Here is a 26,466-nt window from a genome sequence, read left to right on the forward strand (position 1 = left end):
TATATATAAAGAGCTTATATTGATACAGACAGAGTTTGTCACTAACTGAACCTAAGCCAGATGTAAGTGTTGCGTGCCTCTTTTGCTGCGTTGTATTTTTGCCAAGTTGAATTATGTTGCTGAGTAGAGCATTTATCAGTCAAGTTCTTGTTTCTTCTGGTATATGTTTAACATTGGACTGTTGAAGAAATCTCCAAGTATTAAGTGGCATCTGCACGTTCTTTGAAGCACCAATAATTGTGAAAAGCAGGCCAAAAAGGTTCATTTGTATCTGATGGTCTTAGAAATGTTAAGCCCACAAAGTTCATTCTGCATTGTAGTGTGATCACATACAGGTCTTGAAAGATCTGAATCTTCAGTGCCTTCCACTATATTGTGCCCTGATTTTGTGCAACAGACATCAGTTTCTTTTATTCCAAAATCCTGAATACAGGCAACAATCTCTTTTGGATGACTGGCCTGTTTAGATCCTAGAGTCCTAGGAGCCCTGTCCACCATGATGTTTGAAGAGTTTTCTTCTGCAGTACTGGGGCCTTGAGCAGAAACCTCACCATCTCTTGTACTGTTGTGACGCAGTTGGCAAAAGCCGTCTCTTTAGGCACGCCACAAATTCTCATATCTGCGGGACCTGTTTTCAAGTTCTTCCACACAATTCCAGTACCCATATGTCTGTGCCATGTGATTTGTAATGCGAGTTGAAGCCCTCCACCTGTCCTCACAAACTCCCACAGTTCATCTTGGTGCTCACTGATTTGCCATCTCTCTTAATATCTTCCATAATGGTTTTCAGATCTTGTCTCACTAGTTTAACTCATGTATCCACTTACAGATCTCTCTTCCATTTAAGTGTAGTGCCGCCATGCTCTAATTCATACCTAAATTACTTTTCCATTCCTGATTTGGAGTTCACCATCTTGTCTGTAGCTCTTGCTGCCAGTTTTAGTTTGTTCAGCAATTTATTCCATGAAGAGGTTGTCGATTTGAGGATTCAGCTTTCTCCCCTGAGGCTGTTAGTTTAGCAAATCAGCTGGCCCCAGATCAATGTTCTGGAGGCTGCCATTGATGTTGCTGACATCACTTCCTCTTTGTTTTTGATATTGTGGAAGAACTGTCTGGTAAGGTTTGCTTCTTTGCAAATGATACCAAACTCTATAATAGAGTAGACACTCTTGATGGTATGGATAGCATGAGGAGAGACTTAGCAAAGCTTGAAGAATGGCCTAGAAATATCGTAGTTGACATCTCGGCATCAGCACTTTAAAGGAACTTTTTTCCCCTCTTAAAGACCAATGTAGGCAAATCTATTCCAAGAGCAAAAGAGAGAGGATTTTATTCCAAGTATTTCCTGAGCTTAAAAAAAGCAGGGGTACTCCCTCCTATCCTAGACCTATGAACTAGAGAGTTGTGCGGGAACAGAAATCCCACCTGTCCCCATGAGGAATCCCTCCGTCCCCATAAACTTCAGAAATAGTTAGTTAAAGGCTCTGGTAGAGACCCATTTACAAATAAGCAAAGACACTTTATTAATTTGGAAATATTAATTGGGAAAAATACATACTTTATAAATGGGTTTCCACCAGAGCCTCTAATGTAAATATAAAATAGAAATACTAAGCTGATGAGAAGACCTCCAAGCTTTCAGCTGAGGACTTCCTCTGCAGTTGGCTGGGGGTCCCTTTTGCCAAGCTTGGCAAGCAGCAGTAGCATCCCTGAGTCACAGATGCTGGCACCTCAGTGGCTCATGAATGCTGCCAACGACTGCTGCGCTTGGTGGAGGGGAGTTCTGGCCCTCTCTAGAGGAGGTCCTCTGCTGGCGGTGCTTGGGGATCCCCATCAGCCACAGCAAGGGTCAGCAAGTACTTCAACACTGTAGAAATAAAACCAGAAATGCATTTCCTTTTCTTTTAAACACAATACAAAGACATCTATATACATTTCCCAAAGATAACATATTTTAGTCAATAAATTCCATTTTTTACCTTTGTTGTCTAGAAACTTATTTTTCCATCAAGTTGGTACCAGTTTCTTTTTTCCACTTTCCCATCTTCTGTAAATTCTTCTGTTGCTGTCCATTGGTTTCTCCTACCATGGTCCAGCATTTATCCCTTTCTCATCTTTTGTGCCTGCTCACTACCTCTATGCTCAACATTTCTCCTTCTGTTCTATCACCCCTCTCCAGCACCATGCCACATCGCTCCCTCCATTTCCTTCACCACTATGTCCAACATTCCTCCCTCTTGTATCCTTTTCAATCTGTCCCATGTTCCCTTTCCACATTTCTCACTCTCATCTTTCTCTTCCCTATCATCTGTACCTCCCTCCCTCCCTATGACCAAAAATGCTCCTTTCTTCCATTCCCCGTGTGTATACAATCATCTCTTTTTCCCGCTCACTGACACACCCACACCCAATTCTCCTTTTCTATTCCCTCCCCCACCTCAGCATCTCTTTCCCTCCCTTCCTCTCTCCCCAGTTCATGCCTTCTGTGTCCAAAAATGCATTCCCTCCCCCACTTCAGCATCTCTTTCCCTCCCTTCTTCCATCCTCTCTTCCAAGTTCATGCCTTCTGTGTCCAAAAATGAACTCCCTCCCACCCCTTCATTCGAGTCCAGATAAGGGGTTGGAGGCAGCCTGCAGCATGCCATATGTTGCCGACCCAGAAGGCTTCCCCTGAAGTCAGAGCTGACGTCAGAGGGAAGGCTTCGCGTCAGTCTTGCGGCGTCTGAGGTGTCAGATGGGAGGAGGTAGATACTAGATGTAGAAGGTGAGAGGAGAGACTGTAGATAGAAAGGGGGAGGGATCACACTGGATGAAAGGGGAAAGATAACAGACAAACTGGAATGCCTGGGGAGAGAGAAAAAGGCAGATGATGGATGTAAAAAAAGGAAAGGGGAGGAAGCCATTGAATGGGAGGAGAGGGGGAGGATGCAGATGGAAGGGAGGAAAGAGAAATGGAGCAGATGCTGGATGGAAGGGGGAGAGGATAGATGATGGATGGGGTGACAGGAGACAGATCAGATGTTGGGCAGAAGCAGGAGGGGCTGATGCGCAAAGAAAAGGGGGCGGGGCAGATGCTGGATGGAAAGGAGAAAGAGAGAGAGAAAGAGGACAGATGCTGGATGAAATGGAGGAGAGGGAAGATGCTAGAGAGAAAGGGACCTCAGGTCAGCATCAGAATGGCCGTGCAAGTCTACACGTGGCTGGACCCCCCCCCCTCCCAGTCCATTGTGCCTTCTAGAAGCTGGCAGAATGGTGAGCCAGCACGATGGCACAATCCAGCCCTCCCCACCTCCCCCAAGTGTCCTCCACCTAGAACAGGACCGAATCTGGGTTCCCAGTGGCTGAGCCAGTGCCGTGATGCAGTCCGGCCTACCGAGGCATCCCCTACTGAGAACAGAACCAACTCTGCATTCCTGGCCTTTGTGTGAGAGGTTTGGTGTAAGAAAACCATGTCCTGGAGTGCTTTTGCCTGTGCATGAGGGCGAGGATACCTGCAGCCATAGAGCAAACAGGCAGCATGTACATTGCTGAGAGCCTTGCTTGCTGATCCCGCCCCACTGTGCTGCCAGACCAATCAGCAAGCAAGGCTTTCAGCTGTGTACGTGCTGAGCTCACTGCTCAGCATAGCTGTTTCCGCCACAGTGCTGGACTTGTCTCTCAGCTGCATCGCCGGAATTTAGGTAGGCCTCAGTAAATCGAATCCTGTTTCCATCCCCATGGGAGTCCCGTGGGCCAGGGGGGCATCCCTGCGGAATCCCTTGATCTCCATTCCCGTGCAGACCTCTACTAAGAACTTGAGCTAATTCCCCACAAAAGAGAAGTTCAAGATGGTTTCTGTGGACACCTTAATCCCTTACCTGCAAAAATAGTGTCTGTGTTTCCTGGATCTGAAGAATATTTACACCCACGTAAAGATACATCTAAACCAGTGAATCGTAAACTGTGTGCCATAGCAAGATATGAGCCTGTCATTGCCAGCACCGGCACCTCTCCTCAGGGCCACATCTGAGTATGCATGGACATCAACGTAATGACATCATGCACATGCGTGTGACATCATTAGCCGATGTCTGCGTATGCTAAGAGTTCCTCTAGACCAGAGATCTCAAAGTCCCTCCTTGAGGGCCGCAATCCAGTCGGGTTTTCAGGATTTCCCCAATGAATATGCATTAAAAGCAGTGCATGCACATAGATCTCATGCATATTCATTGGGGAAATCCTGAAAACCCAACTGATTGTGGCCCTCAAGGAGGGACTTTGAGACCCCTGCTCTAGATGCAGCCCTGAACTTAGTGTGTTACAGTGAAAAATGTTTGCAAGACACTGATCTAGACCACAGAAGGTATCTCAGATTTGTAACAGGGAAACATCACCTATGTTGGTACCATACTTCAGCCTAGCTACAGTGGCAGTGAACCTATACAAAGTAGGGCTGTAAGAATTTCCCTATTTGGGAGATTGGTCGGTCAAGAGCATGTCTCAAGCAAAGGCCATATAATCAATGAGCACAACCATCTGAATATTGCAGTCAGAGTTTATAATTACCCAAAATCTCACCTGTTTCACTGGATCCTATTTATGAAGCAGTGACCTGGTCCTTCTTTATACTTATACCTCACACTAATGACTGGACCAATCAACAATAAGAGACAGTATATTTGATCAATCTTTGCTAGCCAATCGGCATATGTGAGCTTGCAGTTATCACACCTTGTAAGACTGCCCCTAAAAAATGGACAATATATAAACAGTTGGCAACTCTAAGCACTTGAGTTTTACACATGTATGCCTGACTCAGTTCTGCTTGTCAATGAAAATGCAATGTTGCTCACCTGTAACATATTTTCTGTAGGACTGATGAAATGTAATCTTTCCTACCTCCCAAGATTTGCATTAATTCTTGAGTGATGGAACTAATTAATACCGTATATACTCAAATATAAACCGGGATTTTGGGGCCAAAAAAATTGGCCCAAAAATGGGGGTCCCGGTTTATATTTGGGTCACAACCTCTACCCCCCTTCCAAAATTATTGCAGGCTATCGCCACCAGGCTCTGCAGTCTGCCGCCCTCCAGTGATATATTATGAAAGAACCTCAGTCATGTGTCTGATTAATTCTACAGCATATGGAAAACATAATGCTCTATGTTCAGTAATGAAATATAGACTAGGTATTTTTAAATAATGCATTTATTAAAGTATTTGATTTGATTGAAACATTACTGGATATAGCTTGACTGTAGTCTTTGTATCTAAAAGTTAATTTAAAAATCTGTTGCTTATTAAACATGTGATGCTGCTTGTTCAGGTACTAAAGAAGAACATAGCATTACTTTTTTCTTCTTTTGTTTTTCTGTACTTTTTTGCTTGCAGCTATAGTAGATTTAGATTTTTTTGATTTTCTGTTAAAGGTCTTTCTCATAATCTTGTTGCTGTTCTTCTTGGGCAGCTTCTTTTTAACCCTACAAAAACAAGGTACATTTATATTTGGTCTCTATTTAAAAGCTTAGAGACAAATTTTCAGAAGGCTCTAGTTGACTAATGAGTTAGCTAGCCAAAGACACAGGGATGGAGATGAAGGGACTTGACTTATATCCCCCCAAAAGTATTGAAGTCTACAAAGAATTCAGTAAAAATCTTAAAGCAATTGCTGTCTGATCTGGTTTGATGCTCATCATTGTTCTACATGATGTCCCTAATAGCACACCATCTTATGATTTATCTATTCATTTTATGCCTCCATCTCCCCTCATACAAACATAAATGAACATAGTGCATAGATAAATTATTATAGTGACAATTAGTTAAAAAAGAATAAAAGTAAAATAGAAAATAGGTAGGATGGTGGTTTTTGCCAATGATTAAAATCAGAAGCTTAAGCAGAGTTGGATACCAACACCGGATGGTGTATATGCTCCAGATCTGAGTCTTTTCTCCATCTTAGCATAGGAGAGTACAGGACAGGTGAACTAGTATTTAAAAAAAAGTTATTACCAATAAATATATTGGAAGCACTATCTGGTTCTGTGGATTGACAAGAGTATTAGTCAGTCTAAATTGTTGTACCCAAAGCAATATACATAGCCAAGCCAGCAGCATCACAAAAAACCCATAACATTACAAAACAGTTAAAAACCAATCCAGTTCAATGACCACCAACTGCTTGCACATCAGAATAAAGTACATCTAATTTATTTACTTAACTGCTCTTTCCCTCCCACTCTATACACCAGGGGGTGTCAAACTCAATCACATAAGGGGCCGAAATCTGAAAAAAAGGCTAGGCCGCAGGCCAATTTTTTAATTAAGATAATTAGGGGTCCTTTAAGGTACGCTAACCGATTTAGCGCGCACTAAATGCACACCTTAATAAAAGAACCCCTAAGTGACTAAGGCTTAGTCTTAGTAGAAGTATAGGGTTACATCTCCAACCCCACACCAGCTCTGTGGTGTAAACAAAATAAATATTGTAATCACAAAACAGAAAATAAAATTATTTTTTCTACCTTTTGTTGGTCCCAGGCTCTGGTTGTCTTCTGATAACTCGCTTGCTAGGGTCTCCTGCCCATTTGTCGTTTTCTTCTTTCTCCGTTCTAACTATCCATCTTCCATCTCTGTCCTTCCCTTCCATTTCCCTTTCCTCCCCCCAGATGTCTGGCATCTTTCCTTTTTTTCGTGTCCACATCCACAGCAATAGACCCCACTATCCCCAGATCCACCATCTGTCCTTTTCTCAACTACCCTTTCATCCAGCATCTCTCCCTCCTTCCCCACCACCCCAGGGTCCACCATCTCTCCCTTTCTCTTCCCAACCACCCTCCTATCCAGTATCTCTATCCCCCTCCACACATCCCTTGTGTCCAACTTCTCTCTCTCCCTCTCCTCTGTTTTATTTCTTCCCCACCCCACCCTACCCTCCACTCAGTCCGGCATATGCACATCTGGATCCCTTCTTCTCTCCCGCCAGTTACTTCTACACCAGAGCCCGCCCCTGTCCCAAAGGCCTGTATGTTTTCCACCCTCCATCCCAGCTTCCTGGTCTCCTCTGGCCTACCGGCATGAACCGCTGCTGCTCTTCACTCGCATCTGCCTTCACCTGGCCTCCTCTTCAAAGCAGCCTGCTGAAGATCACCAGACGGCTGTAGCAAACCTCGCAGGCCGCTGTCCACCTCGGTAGCACGTTCCCTCTGACGCAATCCCGCCCCTCCTCTGATGTACGGGGTCGCTTCAGAGGGAACATGCTACCTAGGTGGACAGCGGCCTGCGAGGTTCGCTACAGCTGGCCGGCGATCCTCAGCAGGCTGCTTTGAAGAGGCGACCAGGTGAAGGCAGACGCGAGTGAAGAGCAGCAGCGGTTCGTGCCAGTAGACCAAATTTACTATAAAATTTAAAATGTCTGGTGGGCCAATTTTTAACACACCGCGGGCCCGATTTGGCCCATGGGCCAGAGTTTGACATGTCTGCTATACACTAATACCCCTGCTTCCCTAATATAACCAGAGACCAAGCTAGTAGGATAGCTTAGTTTCTGGTGCAGCTGTTGGGTAAATGGATCAGGACAGTTTGAATTGGGTAAAAGGTAGGACTATCCCACTGACTTGGTCTCTGCTTAACTGAGGGAAGCAGAGATTTTGAGGCTGACAAGGGTGTTAATATAGTTTATTGCTCTTTAAATACCACCTTTTACAATAGTGTTCCTCCACGAGTTTGCGAATCACGGACTCGAACATTCCCAGTCTGCTTCAACCGCCTTTTCCTGTAGTAAAGTCGGGCTACACCAATCAGGAGCTGCATGTCAAAGCACCGGCACTCCAGCTGCACTCTCCTGCCTCCCCTGCCTTTTGACAGGTGAAAAACTGGATTCATGGTTTTTCAAAATTCACAGGGGTTCCTAAAATGGAATCCCTCTGAATTTCGGGGTAGTACTGTATAATCATAATCAGGCAATAGAATTGGATAGGATGGAAAGGAAAGAGCAGTTGGTTAAATAAATTGACTGTACTTTAGTCTGAACTGCTAATGGGGAAAGTGGTTGGTAGTCATTGGGATGGTTGGTGTTTAATTGTTTTAAGATTTTTTGCAATGGTTTTTAAAATGCTGCTGAATTGGTCATGTATATTGCTTTGGGTATTCTAATGGGCGGTGGGAAAATGGTTAATAATCTATTTATTCAATTATTTTAATAATTTTAAGTCAGTTGGATCAAGTACTAAATAAATCTGACTAACTTTAAAACAACCTTGCACCTAGCCATACCACAAATTTAACTTTTTTTCAGCACACACAATTACAGCAACCAATGTGAATTAATAATCAAATATCCAAAGTAACTTACTGACTAGTTTCTCTGTTTGTAAAGTGGTTAGGGCAGTTCCTGTGTTTGTGGCCTAGCTTACCACAAACAAAGCAGCCATCTTCTCTATTACCACAGCTGTGATTGTCTAGGGCACAACGGTCACATGAGCTGCAGTGGATCCAAGCTGCAATGCACATTTAATAGTAAGTGGCATGAAGAAGTTAGGGCTTAAAAGTTCTAGTAAAACATTAGAGTCCATAACAATTCAGAAAGACATAACCTCATTGCCATTTATTTATAAAACTATTTTACAGAGATGCCAAGTGAGGCATTCCAAAGAGTGAGAGTTTTCAGATGGCTATAAATCTACAAAGATTTTAAATGTGATGTTGCTTTATAAATGCAAAAAGTAGGGCTGCACATCTATGAAAACTTTTAATCACTAAAGGGCGATCAGTATATTATGTATGTAACCAAAATGTTAACCGCATAGTTTTATGCGATATATAAATTTATAAATAAATAAATAAAATCACACGATTAATCACATAAAGTGTTCATCCCCCTCCCATTTCCACCTGTACAGTGCAAAATATAGACAGCAGATGTAAATTCTCAAATCTCACATATTTCAGTTACTAAACTGAAAATAAAATCATTTTCCTTACCTTTGTTGTCTAGTGATTTTATTTTTCTAATTATGTTGTTCTCTGTCTCTGGTTCTCCTCCTCTATCTGAACTCTGAACTCTATTTCATGGCATCCTCTCAACTCAATATTTCTTTCCTCCTCTCTTCACTTCTTGCCATATATATATATATATATATATCTTTCACATTCTGATAGCTCCTTGGTGGCCCAGACAACCATGGTTCTCCTTTCTATTTCAACTCAGTATCAAGAAGCCAATACCTCTGCCAATTTTTCCATCTCTTCTTATGCATAGTCGCAGTTCTCTTCTACACTCCAACCTGCAGTCTTTGCACCCAACAGCTTGGTATCTCTTGGGCTGACTTCTCCTGACCTTCAACTTTCTCAGCCTGTCAGAGACATCTTGGATGCTGCCAGAAAACCTGCCATACGACAGTGTTATACTCAGAAATGGACCCGTTTTTCTGCCTGGTTCATACTTCACCACCAGAATCCAAAATCCACCTCAGTTTCTTGAGTTTTGGATTACCTCTTGCATTTGTCTCACTCTGGCCTCAAGTCCACTTCCATCTCAGTGCAATCACTGCTTTTCATCAACCAGTGGATGGAAAACCTCTTGCTGCTTCCAGATTCATGAAAGGACTTTTCGATGTCAAACCACCTCCAGTAGTTTGGGATCTTAATGTGGTTCGTGTGGTAGACCGACAATTGCGTGCAGGGCAATCACACACCAACAATTGCGCCCCGACAAGTGCGCGCATAACAATTGTGGCGTGTTAAAACATTCACTTTCTATCTAGTGTTAGGGTAAGGTTTATCTGATGCTTATGGGAAGCCCACAGCTTCCCATAATCATCATGTAAACCTTACCCTAACACTAGATAGCAAGTGAATGTTTTAAGTGTAGTGGGGGGGATTCCCCACTCCAAAAAGAAAGTTACTTTGTAACCATCAAAAATACAAAATTGTCAGGTTGTGTCACCCCCCATTTAGTGCGCGCATTTTTTTGCGCGCTGTCAGGGCACAATTGTCAGCGCACATTTGAAGGGTCACAGGCACTTGCTAGATTGATGAAGCCTCCATTCAAACCAATGTCTTCGGCTCATCTCAAATATCTTACTTGGAAAGTGGTTTTCCTCATTTCTCTAATGTCTGCTCGCAGAGTGAATGAACTTCAAGCTTTAGTGGCGGATCCACCATTTACAGTGTTCTACCATGACAAGGTGGTGCTTTGCACTCATCTGAAGTTCTTACCAAAGGTTGTCACTGAGTTTCATTTCAATCAATCCATTGTTTTTCCAGTATTCCCAAGCCTCATTCTCATCATGGGGAAACAGCTCTTCATACTCTAGACTGCAAACGAGCATTGGCCTACTATTTGCAAAAGACTAAATCACATAGATCATCTCCCAAGCTTTTTATCTCTTTTGATTCTAACAAGTTGGGGCATCCTGTCTCCAAGAGAACAATTTCCAATTGATTGGCTGCTTGCATCTTGTTCTGTTATGCTCAGGCTGGGCTGCAATTGGAGAGTAGGGTCACAGCCCATAAAGTTTGAGCTATGGCAGCTTCAGTAGCTTTTCTTCACTCTACTCCTATTAACATCATTAGTGACAGGGCAGAGGGAAGACCCCGGCGGGGAAGGCCGCGAAGCAGCCCATGTAGAGCGCTGCCACCAATTTTGAGGCTTCAGAAGTATGTAAGGCGGTTAGTGGTGTTCCAGTGTTCAAAGGGATGGGAGGGAGGGATAGGTATAACATGGTGGGAGGTTCGGTGGGGTTCCGGTGCACAAGGGATGGGAGGGAGGGATACGTATAACATGTCAAAGGTAGAAACCATGTTTCCCCGAAAATATGACATTCTCTGAAAATAAGCCCTAGTGCGTTTTTTGAAGCACAAATTAACACAAGACCCTGTCTTATTTTCAGGGGAAACACAGTACTAAGGTTTTTTTCTCATATTCTTTTAACTTTCCTTAGCCCAGTCCACTACAGTTATGGTCTTTGACTACATGTTACACATTAAATTACTCTCTGGAACCTGGTATATTTTCCTCAGATGAAGCCAGTAGGTGTCACCACAAACAATTGCTGGGGCTCTTTCCCTCTCTTCTAGAGGCTGTAAACACTACTGCCTTAGCATCCCCAAGCCAAGGCAGCCCAGGAAGTAAAAACTTGGGCCAGAAATCTAAACCCTTGATCTTCCACAGGATTGATCATATATCTCCGAGTCAACTAACTAATTCAAAAATATTTTAAAAAGGGAGTACTCTTGTTACTGGTTCAGGCATTTTCTTCCAGCACTTTTTCCAAATTACTAGAAGTTAATGACTACCTGGGCCTAGTTTTTCTTTTTTCCTTTGATACAATAATAACCCATCACAACCCAGTAACAGACTGGTGTGGTACTAAAACTTATCTATAACAAGACACCTTTTTTTGAAGTTTGCTGTAATTTTCTTTAACATTTGAGAAGATTTAGCAGAGAAGAGTACAAAAAGATTTTATTAATATGTCTAGCACTGAACTATATCCAGTCTCCAATGATTTACTAACAGAATAATGTAGTCCATCCATTTTAAAATACGTTTTTCTGTTTATTCTGTAGAAGTTTCATTCCCTGTACTTACATGGCTTCACACACTTTTTGCACAGGAAACAATGATTCCACCGCCTGCCATCCTTTAGACAAAATATTTCAAAACACACATTTCAAAATGTTTCTATTATAATGCAATAATTAGAACACAAATTAAGTATTCTGGTATCTGTGGAGGCAGTCTCATACTTAAGGGCAAAAGCTGGTAAAATTTGCAGGGCAATAGTTTTAAAGTCAAAAAATCCACAAGTTCAATTTAGGTTAATTTCTTTATTTCTGGCACTACCATAATAAGAATAAAGTACCTGTTTTCAATTTTACTTGATAAAATAGAACAGAATCATATTTAGGATGACCTGGCAGCTATCGTATTTTTCGCTCCATAAGATGCACTTTTTCCACCCCCACCTACTCATGTATTTGTCCTTGTTTAGGTGATTTCCTATAATTCCCCTAATTTTTTAAATGTAAACTGCTTAGATTGTATTTTGACAATTTAGAGATGAAATATGACTTCTTTGCAACACCTGTATGTGTGATGGAGAAAAAGGTGGGGTAGTTTGAATGCAGCTATTCCCAAATATTCTGGTGAATAAAATAAAATTAAGTATGATAATGTATCATTCCATTAGATATTAGTCAATAGATTGCAAAAGCTAGATTTTACAGTTTAACCACAGGGTGCCATTGTTCTTTTTCCTCTGCCACTAGCATGCATTATACAAAATAACCAGTAGCCATATATAGCAAGCATTAAGCAAGGTATACAGTACAGTCATTAGGTTTTAGAGTAAAATTTACAACACAGAAAATAAGATACACATCTGAATGTCTAGGTAGAAGGGTTGGTGGGGAAAGCATGTACATGGAATTTCTTTATAAACCCACTTTTTGTGTATGTATGATATACATGTATGCATTCATTATAGAATCCTTCCCTGGGATGCAAGTGTAGCTCTCACACAGCTAAAAATGCTCCTTTGAATCTCTAAAATTGCATCTTCAAAAAGACCTGTCTTTGGAAGGGCTCTCCCTAATTGCTGTGGCATCAGGATAAGGGAAATGCAAGCACTAGCACTCCATGCACTATACACTGAATTCTTCCACGATAGATCTAGGTTAAGAACTTATTCAAAGTTTCCACGTAAATGTAGTAATTTTATTGCACATAAATCACCAACTGTGCTTTCTACTGTTTTTTTCAAAATCATATGCTCATGAAGCTGTGCAGGCATTCCACATGCTAGACTGCAAAAAATATTCTAGATTAATTTTGAATAGAACTAAGCAGTACTGTAAATCAGCTCAATTATTTATTTCCTGTCACTTGAACAGACTGGATTTCAGTCACCAAAAGAACTCTAACTGGATAATACAACTGCATCCAGTGTTGTTTCTAAACGCTAGGTTAGGTAATCCTGGACCAAAATCCTAAAAGCCCCTTTTATTCCCTGTAACAGCATTCAAATTTCTAGCTGATTTCAGGGTCTGGCAACTAAGCTAACATTTTCAACTTCTGTGCTTCTGCCTCCTGAAACTGTCCTGTGGTTTTGCAGCTCTGCCTCTTCTATGGTTTAGGCTCTTCTGCCTCTCTGCAAACAATTTGGTTTTATACCCTTCACCAGGAGACTGCTAAATACTTTTTAAAGAATCGTGCATGCAACTTTTAATTAGTGCCAATTAGCATAAATCACAAGGTGTTAATTGCAATTATCAGTACTGATTAGGCCAATTAACCAAGTTGTGCATGCAAATTGGCTGTACGCACCGATTTGCAAGCACAACTTAACGCGCCTCATACAGAATTTGGGAAAACACCCAGCATTCCTAGTTAATTTTTTCTGAGCTCTCCTATATCTTCTAAAGTTCCCTCCAACACCAGACTAAGGTAAGGTTGTACACTTGATATACAGCCTTTCTGTGGTACAACCAAAGTGGTTTACATATTATATACACTTCTCCCTTGTCATTCGCGGGGGATACGGGGATAGGGAGTTCCCGACGTAGTCTCGAGAGACTACGGGAACTCCCAGCATCCATTTCCTGATGGCGATCTGCACGGGGCAGGAGCGTAGGAAGATCGCTCCTGCCCCGAAAACCCTCTAGACCACCAGGTAAGGCCGGGAAGGCGGCAGGGAGGAAAAAAGAATGGTTTTTTTTTTTTTTTTTTCCCCTCCCCAGAAAAAAATCGCGATTATATGAAACCGCAAGTGCAGGAACCGCGAATGGGGAGGGGGAAGTGTACAAATACTTTGTCCTTACTGGGTTCACAATGTAAGATTTGTACCTGGGGGAATGTATAATACAGTGACCCATTGCCAAATGCATCACAGGAAACAATATTATTTGGTGGGGGGAGGGGGGAGACAAGCACATGTGATCACCAGAAACAGTGCGATATAGGGTTCCAGAGTGTGCTAAGAAATGGTACTCTCTAGAAAGCATCTAGAGACCATCTAGCCCTTCATAATAAACTACAAAAACAGACAAACTGATATAAATAATTAAAAAAGACTTCCTAGGGTTCTAGCTAAAATTAGTTGTACAAAATAGGATAAATATATCAAACCCTTACTTTAGATGTGCAGGAATTGCAGATCTCACAGTGTCTATTCTCTGAAGAAACATATCGTTGACAAATCGGACAAAACCTGAAAGAACACAGTACAGATTTGTAAATTTGGCATTTTTTTTTTTTTGCTTGCAAAGTCTATAGCCAAAAATACTGATACCATTGTGAATGACTTGCTTTCAACTATCAAATTCTTGAAGAAAAGACAAATACAACAGGATCATAAATATAGACCATGCGGCCCCCTAAATAAGGCGAGTCTCAATTGAAAGGAAACTCCAGAGTGAAAGGGCATAGAATGAAGTTAAGAGGTGAGAGGCTCAGGAGTAATCTAAGGAAATACTTTTTTTTTTAGAGAAAGGGTGGTAGATGCATGAAATAGTCTGAGGTGATGGAGATAAAGACTGTTTGAGTTCAAGAAAGCATGGGACAGGCACATGGGATCTCTTAGAGAGGAGGAGATAGTGGATGCTGCGAATTATACTTCTTTGTCACCCTGTGATCACCCATCCATCTCTCCCCTTCCCCAGCAAATGGTGACATAGAGGGGCATAATCGATAGTATGCTTAAATCTGAGGTTGAACGTTTTGTGCAAGATGTCCACAAATCAAGTAGGAAAACTGTCCATTTTCAAAGCTGTCAAACGTCTATCTTTTATTTTTGAAAATGAGCTAGGTATAAGTTTTGGTCCTTAGGACATTTACCTTTTTTGCCCATTTTCAAAAATAAAAACATCCACGCGAAAAATGCACACGAGAAAATTTGGGCACTTTTGTGGAACTTAGACGCAACTCATGTAGGTCTAACTGCTTGTGTATAAGCTCCCTCTAGGAAAGTTTGATTAGGGCTGCAGTATGTCCAGGTTGTAGCCCACCCGATTCCCACCCATAACACATCTCCTAACACGTCCCTTTGATCTCTGGACATCCAGATAGTTGGTTTTGATTATCAGCACTTGAACATCCCTGCTATTAGGACGTCCAAGTGCTGACTTATGCTGGTTTTTGGACGTTTAAAGTTTTGATGATTAGCCCCATAGAATATATATTACTATACCATGTCTCTCTAATTTGCTTAACTCTGCTTTTGCTTGCTTCTTTCACTGTAAACGCTGGCATGTCTTGTGTTTGTGGGTTCCCATTTCCACCTCTTTGTCTTAAGAATAGTTAAGTTCTTATACTTTACTGATTAACTTTGCAACCTAGGCCTCCTTATGTAGTGCTCCTGTGTCTTTCTTTTTTTAGATCAGGGGTAGGGAACTCCGGTCCTCGAGAGCCGTATTCCAGTCGGGTTTTCAGGATTTCCCCAATGAATATGCATGAGATCTATTTGCATGCACTGCTTTCAATGCATATTCATTGGGGAAATCCTGAAAACCCGACTGGAATATGGCTCTCAAGGACCAGAGTTCCCTACCCCTGTTTTAGATACTGCCTAGATAAACCAATTCTATAGGTGGTATATCAAATAAAGATGAACTATTAAGTATATTACCAAGTTTCCAAGTTTAATTAGTTAATTATATACTGCCTATCAATGGAGGTTGTCTAAACGGTTATTACATTTAGGTGCTCAAGCATTTTTCCCCATCTATCCCAGCAGGCTCACAATCTACCTAACTTACCTGGAGCAGTGGAGGATTAAGTGACTTGCCCAGGGTCACAAGGGGCAGCGGTAGAGGGGGAGGGGGAACCAAATATTTATAGCAGCCTTTTTGGCAACATTATTTTTAAAAGTTATCTGACTCAACCACAGCAGACCAATGGCTGCTGCTGTTCAGCACACTACCTGTAGCCCTCTTCAGCTGGAAGGATAATATTCTTGGGAGGAATGTTAGTAAAAATACGAACTGGCGACTGCTTCCGACCTGTCTTGCCATGCTTATAGAGTGTATGATTATCATAGTCAACCTAGAAAAAAGGAGATATAATGTACATGAATTCACATGACTTCTAGTTTTACCACAATATAGCCAAAACAGAGGTAGTATTTGAAAAGAACATTGAAAAAGGATAGAGATGCAGAAGCATAAAAAGGGCAAGTTGATATTTTGATCACTCCAGCCAACATTGCTGCTGTATATTCATGTTTCTTACCTAAACACAGTGTCAACACAAGGTCAAGAAACAAGCAAAATGTGATAAGCGCTCTGCTTTGCTCAAACCAGAAATCCATCAGCTGAAATTTGATAAGTGTTATTATCTTATAAAACACATCAACACTCTTCTTAAACTAAAAGTAAATCCAGCTAAAAAGTATAAACACCGGACTTCATTTACAAATACAGGTTGTGATAGGCCAGAGCACAGTACAGGGGTTCAAGGAAGGTTTGGATAGGTTCCTAAAGGATAAAGGGATTGAGGGGTACAGATAGAAGCAGAGGTAGGTTATAAGAATGGTCAGGAACCACTTCACAGGTCATGGACCTGATGGGCCGCCGCGGGAGCGGACCGCTGGGCGGGATGGACCTCTGGTCTGACCCAGTGGAGGCAACTTCTTATGTTCTTATGTACAAGTACATATTTAATATTGTTTGGGATACAATAAGGTAAGATCAAGTTTATTCTCAGTGTAGTATATCCTCATGCTTGAATGTTTTACTATACTTATACTGAGATTTTCTCACACCCCTAAAAAATTATTAAGCATAGAAAACTTAACATGAAACAAGCCTACACAAGCTAAAGAATCTAAAGTAGTAGTAGTAGTAAACTATGCCTCTAGACCAGACATGGGCAACTCCAGTCCTCGAGGGCCGGAATCCATCGGGTTTTCAGGATTTCCCCAATGAAAATGCATTGAAAGCAGTGCATGCAAATAGATCTCATGCATATTCATTGGATTCCGGCCCTCGAGGACCGGAGCTGCCCATGTCTGCTCTAGACACAGGTAGAATGGAAGATCAGCTCATGGGTGGCTCTCATGACTAATGCTAGCCTGAGTGGCTGGGGGGCCCACTGCTGTGGTCACCCTCTCCAGGGGACATGGATCCCATCGGAAAGCAAGTGGTCCATGAATCATCTGGAACTGAGGGCCATTTGTTTGGTGCTGAAAAATTTACAGATTTCACTAATGGGAAAAGCAGTCAGAGTGTTCTCAGACAATGCCACCGCAGTAGCTTATATGAACAGATAGGGAGGCACCAAAAGTGCTCCTCAATGCCTAGAAGTGCAATGTTTGTTCAAGTGGGCAGAAGTTTCCTTACAGGTTCTCTCAGCTGTCCAAATGGCAGGAGTAGAGAATGTCCAGGCAGACTTTCTCAGCAGGGAGATTCTGGATCCAGGGGAATGGTCTTTGTCCCAGAGAGCATTCAACCTCATTGTGTAGTGCTGGGGAAGACCAGAACTGGATCATATAGCCTCAGCCAAGAATGCAAAGGCAGATTGCTTCTACAGTCAAAGAGCCAAACCGGGAAGCACAGAGTGCGGTTCCACCCTGGCCCACAGAAAGTCTTCTCTGTGTTCCCACTGTGGGCCATGGGAGGCTGGATCATCTGCAGAGTCACAAGCCACTAGGGTCTGGTGATACTGGTAACCCCAGACTGGCTTCGTTGGCCTTGGTATGCAGATCAGCTGCGACTACAAAGAGGCAGGTGTCTCAAGCTGCCAGTTTATTTGGGGCTCCTCAGCCAGGGTCCAGTTCCCAAGGAGAATCCAGAGTGCTTTGGTTTACGGCATGGCTCTTGAGTGCACAGCCCTAACTCATAGGGATTACTCAGAGGTAGTCATTACGACCCTTCTGAGAGCGAAGAAGCATGCAGCATTTGTGGCTTATGCAACAACCTGGAAGGCTTTCCATTTATGATACACCAAGGAGCAAGTGGAACCTTATTGGGCCTTGTGAGACTGGGAGAGTGGATATCAAAATGGCAGATGACATTTAATGGAAGCAAGTGCAAAGTGATGCATATGGGAAAAAGGAACCCGAACTATAGCTACGGGATGCAAGGTTCCACATTAGGAATCAACACCAAGGAAAAGGATCTGGATGTCATTGTGGATGATACATTGATTCTGATCAGGGTACAGCTGCAGCTAAGAAAGCAAATAGAATGCTAGGAATTATCAGAAAAGGAATAGAAAATAAAGGTGAGAATGTTAGAATGCTTTTGTATCGCTCCACGGTGTGGCTGCATCTCAAATACTATGTGTAGCTCTGGTCGTCACATCTCAGAGAAGTGCGACGGAAATCATAAAGAGGCTGGGACAACATTCCCTGTGATGAAAAGCTAATGTGGCTAGGGCTCTTCAGCCTGGAGACGACTGCTCAGGGAGGATATAGCAGGAGTCTATAAAATACTGAGTGGAGTAGAACAGGTAGATATGAATCATTCATTTACTCTTTCTAAAAATACTAGGACTAGAGGGTATGCAATGAAGCTACTAAGTAGTAGATTTTAAACAAACCAGAGAAAATATTTCTTCACACAAAGTGGAATTAAACTCAAATTCGTTGACAGAGAATGTGGTGAAAGCAATAAGCTTAGCAGGGTTTTTATAAAGTTTGGATAATTTCCTAAAGAAAAGTCCATAAGCCATTATTAAGATGGATTTGGGAAAATCCACTTTTTATTTCTAGGATAATCAACAAAAAATCTGTTTTACTCTTTGGGGTCTTGCCAGGTACTTATGATCTGGGTTGGCCACTGTTGGAAACAGGATAATGGTCTTGATGGACCTTTGGATTTGTCCCAGCACTCTACACCCAGAGATGAAGCTGTTCTCCCCATCCAGCAATTGAGCTATGACCTTATATTCTTATGGACATAGAAATTCTCTGTGTGAGAGGGCTTCAGCAAGAAAGCAGAGTTTACAAACTCCTTAATCCATCTAAAAGTACACACTATTCCAGAAATTTAATACACTTATGACCAACTTTCAAGAGCTGTGCTCCCTTCATCAAGTCAGGTTTGTTAGCTTTAATCTCCACCTAACTGCCTAATTCCAGCAACCCTCCTCAGCTTTAATTTTGTCATTCCCAACCTCAAACCTACATGTATATGTGTCTTCTGTCTTATCTTGTGTGCAGCAACTTGAAAAGAAACAAAACGGGGGCATCTAGCCATTAACTTTCAGTGTAGTTACAAAGTTGTTGGCCAACTCATCCAGAAGTTGATTGATTAGCGAAACACTTTAAGATATCAGATTCCTTTTAAGGGAGTAGGAAGAGCATTTAAAATAGTTCTCCTACCTGGTAATCTAGCATGCAGAAGCTAGGAAAGAAGTGCAATATTCGAGACTCAAAAAAGTATGGAAAAATCCAAAAAATGGGCAACTCCTTGTCATTACCTATAAAAAAAATGAACTGTAAGTCCATTAACAACTTTAAAGAAGAAGAAAACAGATTAAACAAAAGCAATTTAAAAGTCAACAAAGTAAAGCATTTCAATAATTAATGGTGACCTTGGACATCCATGCAATTCTGGGGCAAGGTTCCCTCAAAGCTATGCATAAAGGCTGGCAACTGAATCCAGATTTTCAAGACAGAGGACTTCTTCAACCTTACAGTCTTGCTTTTCTTAGGAAATGCAATGGAGAAATCAGAATTACAAGCCCCTTGGTGCAACAGGGTAAACCCAGGACTGGATCAACTCTGTCCTGCAAATCTGGATTCTATTGGTAGCATTTCCATGCCTGTGTATACACACAGATCTTGAACCCCATGCACATGGCAAATATAGCACATACAAGAAAATATAATAGTGCAACAAATTTTAAATATAAAGCAGAACACAGAAACCAAACTATTTGTATTATAATTATTTAAAAACATGGAGAAATTATATCTTACCTGATCATTTTCTTTCCTTTATTCATTGCAGATAAATCTAGAAACTTGTGGTTTATGACAATCTACCAGCAGGTGGAGATAAGAGAGCATTAAACTCAGCTCTGTCACACAGGATGTCATGTTGTTTGGTCAGCCAGTATTTCTCATAACAAAGCAGAAGGGCAATTAGTGAAAACAATGATATAAGTAGACCTACTTCCTCACAGCCAACAATCAGAACTTGATGACAGAAGTCAGAAGGCCAAACACCTAAGTAAGAAAAGAAAATAAGAAAGGAAAGGACCCTGGATTCATCTGCTGTGAAACTAAATGAACATAAGAATAGCCTTACTGGATCAGACCAATGGTCCATCAAGCCCAGTAGCCCATTCTCACAGTGGCCAATCCAGGTCACTAGTACCTGGCCAAAACCCAAGGTATAGCAATATTCCATGCTACAGATACAGGGCAAGCAGTGGCTTCCCCTATGTCTTTCTCAATAACAGACTATGCATTTTTCCTCCAGGAACTTTTACAAACTTTTCTTAAACCCAGTTACACTATCCACTCTTACCACATCCTCTAGCAAAGCGTTCCAGAGCTTAACTATTCTCCGAGTGAAAAAAATTTTCCTCCAATTGGTTTTAAAAGTATTCCCCTGTAACTTCATTGAGTATCCCCTAGTCTTTATAATTTTTGATGGAGTGAAAAATCGATCCACTTGTACTCGTTCTACTCCACTCAGAATTTTGTAGACTTCAATCATATCTCCCCTCAGCCAACTCTTTTCCAAGCTGAAGAGCCCTAACCATTTTAGTCTTTCCTCATACGAGAGGAGTTCCATCCCCTCTATCATCTTGGTCGCTCTTCTTTGAACCTTTTCCAGCACCACTAAATCTTTCTTGAGATAAGGAGACTAGAATTGAACGCAATACTCCAGATGAGGTCGCACCATGGAGTGATACAGGGGCATTATAACATTCTTAGTCTTGTTAACCACCCCTTTTTTAATAATTCCTAGCATCCTGTTTGCTTTTTTGGCGGCTGCCGCACATTGGGTGGAAGATTTCATTGTATTGTCTACGATAACACCCAGATTCTTTTCTTGGGTGGTAATCCCCAAGGTGGACTCTAGCATCCGGTAACTGTGATTCAGGTTATTCTTCCCAATGTGCATCACTTTGCATTTGTCCACATTAAATTTCATCTGCCATTTGGATGCCCAGTCTTCCAGTTTCCTAAGGTCCACCAGCAATTTTTCACAATCCGCATGAACAGTTAGTGTCATCTGCAAATTTAATCACCTCACTCGTCATTCCAATTTCCAGATCATTTATAAATAAGTTGAATAGCACCAGTCCCAGTATAGACCCCTGCAGCACTCCACTGTTTACTCTCCTCCAAGACATATTTTTTCCTTCCTTGTCATCAGCAGCAGATGAATCCAAAGCAGTCCTCATTAGGGTGGGATAGCGAAAATTGTGCAGAGAAGCCAATGTCACAAAGGAGGCTGGCGAGCTAGTTGCCATTCAGAAGCTGAGAACCAGTGAAAATAAGTGATCACATATTCTGAAGGAAGATATCCTTCACCCACACATATAGGGACTAAAGTTTAGAATAGAAAAAAGCCACCAGAAGAGGATAAGGGCCCACAGCCACCACATAGTTGTGGGAAACCAGCCTAAGAAAAGCAAGGACCAGACCAGCCACACTGCAGCTTAGCAGTTATAGAGAGGGACTGGAGAACTGCAAATGAGCAATGAAGCAAAGTCTGTGCCCAATCGAGACAGCACGAACCACCAATCACTATGACACTGAATTCCAAATCCAATAATGCAAGGAGATAAGCTGAACTAGTAAAGCTGGAGCAGAGAATAAACATAGAAACATGACGGCAGATAAAGGCCAAATGGCCCATCTAGCCTGCCCATCCGCAGAAACCATTATATCTTTCTCTCTCTGAGAGATCCCACATACCTATCCCAGGCCCTCCTGAATTCTGGCATAGTCTCTGTTTCTACCACCTCTTCTGGGAGACTGTTCCACACATCTACCACCCTTTCCGTAATAAAGTATTTCCTCAGATTACTCCGGAGCCTATCACCTCTTAACTTCATCCTATGCCCTCTCACTGAAGAGTTTCCTTTCAAATGAAAGAGAATCGACTCATGCACATTTATATTACATAGATATTTAAACGTCTCTATCATATCTCCCCTCTCCCACCTTTCCTCCAATGTATACAGATTGAGATCTTTAAGTCTGTCCTCATACACCTTATCACGAAGACCATAGACCATTTTAGTTGCCTTCCTCTGGACTGACTCCATTCTTTTTATATCTTTTTGAAGGTGCAGCCTCCAGAATTGTACGCAATATTTTAAATGAGGTCTTGCCAGAGTCTTATACAGAGGCATCAATACTTCCTTTTTTCTACTGGCCATATCTCTCTCTAGGCAAACTAGCATCCTTTTAGCTTTCGCTGTCACCTTTTCAACCTGTTTGGCCACCTTAAGATCATCACATACAATCACACCCAAGTACTGCTCTTCTGTCATGCACATAAGTTCTTCATCCCCTAAACTGTACCATTCCCTCAGGTTTTTGCAGCCCAAATGCATGACCTTGCATTTCTTAGCATTAAATTTTAGCTGCCAAATTTCAGACCATTCTTCAAGCTTCGCCAGGTCTTTCTTCATGTTATTCACACCATCCGGCATGTCTACTCTATTGCAGATTTTGGTATCATCTGCAAAGAGGCAAATCTTACTCGACAACCCTTCAGCAATATCATTTATAGAAATGTTAAAAAGAACAGGCACACCACTGGTAACATCCCTTTCCTCAGAGCGATCTCCATTGATCACTACCCTCTGTCGCCTTCCACTCAACCAGATCCTGACCCAGCCTGCCACTTTGGGACCCATCCCAAGAGCACTCAGTTTATTTATCAGAAGTCTGTGTGAAACACTGTCAAAGGCTTTGCTAAAATCTAAATACACCACATCTAGCACACATCCTCTATCCAATTCTCTGGTCACCCAGTCAAAGAAATTGATCAGATTTGTCTGATAAGACCTACCTCTAGTGAATCCATGTTGCCTCCAGCCCTGTAATCCACAGGATTCCAGAAACTTGACCATTCTCTGTTTAAAAGTGTTTCCATTAATTTGCTTACCACAGAAGTCAGACTTACCGGCCTGTAATTCCTTACTTCCACTTTTGTGGAGAAGAACCACATCCACCATTCTCCAAACCTCCGGTATCACTCCCGACTCTAGAGACTCATTGAAAAGGTCAGTCAGCAGAGCTACCAGAACTTTCCTAAGTTCCTTCAGCACCCTTGGATGTACACCATCCGGCCCCATCTCTTTGTCTACCTTTATTTTAGCTACCTCCTCACGAACACAACCTTCTGAAAATCAATCAGAATCTGTGCTAAGATGAAAAGGAGTCGAACTGCTCCAAAGGGGCAGAAACTACACCTAGAAACCAGGTGGACCAGTATCCATAGAGGAGGCTCGGCCTACTCAGCAATGAAACTGTGCTCACATGCAGAGCTGAGTTGCACTCTGCAGTCCAAACCTGAATTGTGTTTCACATTCTGAGCTGGAGCTGGATCCCACACCAGATCTGAAGACATGCCCCTCCACCAAAAGCAGAGCTGAAATAGAGGACTCCTGACCTAGAAGAAGTTGCAAGGCCTCAGCAGGAAGATGCTACAATTAACATTAAAAATGGAGGTATACTCAAGTATCGTAGAAAGAGCCGAGGTCCCAGTAAGGCTGAATATGTGCACAACATACATAGATGTCTCTGGACTCCACCTACAGGAAGAAGCTATGTTCCGCATACCAAGAGGAATCTGTGCTCTCCTCTCACAACTGACACTGTGCCCTATATGTAGAGGAAAAGTAGTGTTCTAAGTAAGCAGGAAGGCAGAGCTGAACATGCAGAGATAAAGCTAAGCACCACACATACAGATACAGTGGTGTTCTTCCTACAGCAATGGAGTTCTGCTCTACAGTCAGAGATAGAGGTGAGCTGCCCATTCTGAGATGGAGCAGTGCTCTGCAATCAAAGCCAGAGAAGTGTTCAACATCTGGAAAAAAAAGGAGTAGCACTCTACACCCAGAGATGAAGCTATTCTCCCCATCCAGCAATTGAGCTATGACCTTCATCTAGAGATGGAATTGTACTTGACATCCAGAGGCAGTATTAAGCTTTGCAAACTGAGAAAGAATTGCGCTCAACATCCCAATATAAGATGATGCACAACATCCAGAGATGGGGATGCTCCCTATATTAAGTGATGGAGTTCTGTCCCACATCCGAAGACTCAGAAGTGCCCTTCATTCATTCATTCAACTTTTTGCCAGTGATAGTACATATATGTTCACAGTATACACAGGGAAAGATTATGCAAAAAGTCAGCCAAAGTGTATATAATAGCCAAAAATAAGAACTGACTGTACTGAAAACTAGTGCACAGAGAGTGGAAAGGATTTATAAAGAATATGCTCAGAAAAGTGAAACTCTGGGGGTAAGAGTTTACCGTCCAGTCATTGCATAATTGATTCAAAAAATCACTCTCTGAGAACTAGTAAAGGTAATAAAAGCTAATTTTAAATCTTGTAATTTCTAAACACAGTCCAGGTTCAAAAAAATTTTGAGATATAAAATATAATAAATCTATTTGGATTTTTGATGATGCACTTATCTTATAAAGATAAACTTGTTATAGGGGTCTCAGGTCTCAACGTGGCCCCGTTTCGTGGTCTGCTTCAGGAGACCCAAAATCAATCTTTAAACATTATACGTTGTGATGCATGAGAAGATCATTTGCATCAGAAACACTTCTGCAAATGATCTTCTCATGGATATAAATTTTGAATTCCTTCTGCTTTTTCTCCACTGGTTTGTGAAATGGTTATCGGGGGAGTGTAACCCATCTCTGGTAAGTAATATTTTGTAGTTAAATTTTGGGATAGGGTAAAGCCTGCCACACTGTTTAACTCCTTGTAACAAGGCCTCACGCTGCATTAGGTCTGTGGTAATGCCAGTGGCAAAATCAGTTATCAGTTTAACACCTTGCTTGGCTGTGTCGTTAACCACCTTCACTGTGTTAAACTGTTCAGCAGTATGGAAGTTTAGATTTTCAGACCACCTGTCCACTGGCTTTAAATAGAACTGTGTATTCCTTAAAATGGAATTATTAACTCCATTTTATTCTATAGTGGGTTAAAATTATGTGGTACAATATACTTAGGACCCCATAGTAAAAACAAATCAGCTCCCTACTCTCAGATCAGAGTCTTAAAATGCCTGTTATGAGATACAGGGGTGAGATATATGGATGGCTCAGTATTTCGGTCCTGGAGTAAAAGAGGGCATTAATTAAAATTAGGAAGAAAATGTTACTTTACTCATACTTGTTTTGAAGTCTTAGAATTGACTTGATATGTATTATTTTCATTAGCTTGTTATTGGGGAAGGGGGGGGATTCCCAATAAAAATATTTTCCCATAAAATTCCTGTTATAAGGTTTGGCAAGTTTCCTATATATTGCAGTTATGCTTGTTTATAAGACCTACCTTCTGGTTGCACTGTCCACATTGATTTCAGCTTTTTCAAAGTGAAAGCCAGTGGTTCCACAAGACCTCCAAAAGGGGGATCAGTCATAACAATGACCCCTTCACCACCATCTCGCTGCAAGAATTCTCTGCACACTTCACGTGCTGCCTACAAAAGATGTCCATCAGTGTCAGTGGCACTGGAGAGAAACAGAGTCCTTCCTTTCATCTTTAGCCTCTTGCTTGTCAACTTAATTTATAAACTTTTATATAGCACAGATGTAATTCTGTTGAATTGATGGAAGAGAACATCATTAACATCAAAATCAATACAAACATTTTTTTTAAAGGAGAAGCACCATTCCATCCTTACCTCTTTGTAAGCCTTCCTCTTTGTAAAAATCTGTTTTCTGTGATCTCTCCAGCTATCGGCCTGCATACTTATGTTGTAGTTCACTGTCTCTACTCAGCCTTACCGCTTTTATAAACCACCTAGAACCGAAAGGCTTTAAGAATGCTGCAAGCCTCAGGATCATCACACTCAGCCATTTTACCTTCACTTTATCAGGGCCAGGGCATTTCTAAAAATTCACCTCTCTCAGTGACATCAAAGTTGTTTCCTCTGCAGCCTGAGAGCTACACTGTTCCTCAGAAAGCAATAGGGCTCATTTTCAAAGCACTTGGATACACAAAGTAACATAGGTTACTGTGGTACTTTGTGGGTCTAAGTGCTTTGAAAATGAGCCCCAATGTCTCCATTAGAAACTGCTTCTAACCTCTGCCCCTCCAGTTTTTCTAGGAAAACTACTTCTTAAATGCCCTTACCAGAAACCACCATTTTTCCAGTTCTTTCCTATTAGTTGCTGAAGCAATTCCATGCTTTCTTGCCTCTTGCAGCCACTCTTCTAGTCAACCCTACTCCTTGCTGACATCTTATGCTATTACCAACAGTCCTGAGGTTTCCTCATCTCCAGTCATTGATGCTGTTGCTCCTTGGGTTCTCAAG

The 26,466-nt window shown here is 41.8% G+C and overlaps 1 protein-coding gene across 1 annotated transcript in view; it reads right to left on the bottom strand.

Moving 5' to 3' along the window:
• Positions 1-5,181: 5,181 nt before the first annotated feature.
• Positions 5,182-26,466, bottom strand: part of ZCCHC4 (zinc finger CCHC-type containing 4) — a 52,710-nt gene continuing 31,425 nt past the window's right edge. Inside the window, exons 7-13 of the mRNA XM_033948233.1 lie at positions 25,482-25,629; positions 19,309-19,406; positions 15,907-16,028; positions 14,121-14,196; positions 11,577-11,628; positions 8,337-8,481; positions 5,182-5,463 (exon numbers count right to left, since the gene is read on the bottom strand). Coding sequence (XP_033804124.1) covers positions 5,331-5,463; positions 8,337-8,481; positions 11,577-11,628; positions 14,121-14,196; positions 15,907-16,028; positions 19,309-19,406; positions 25,482-25,629 — 774 coding nt within the window. The 3' untranslated portion in view covers positions 5,182-5,330. The remainder of the gene's footprint in view (positions 5,464-8,336; positions 8,482-11,576; positions 11,629-14,120; positions 14,197-15,906; positions 16,029-19,308; positions 19,407-25,481; positions 25,630-26,466) is intronic.

Source organism: Geotrypetes seraphini, chromosome 1, assembly GCF_902459505.1.
Source record: "Geotrypetes seraphini chromosome 1, aGeoSer1.1, whole genome shotgun sequence".
In the NCBI taxonomy this organism is placed as follows: Eukaryota; Metazoa; Chordata; class Amphibia; order Gymnophiona; family Dermophiidae; genus Geotrypetes; species Geotrypetes seraphini.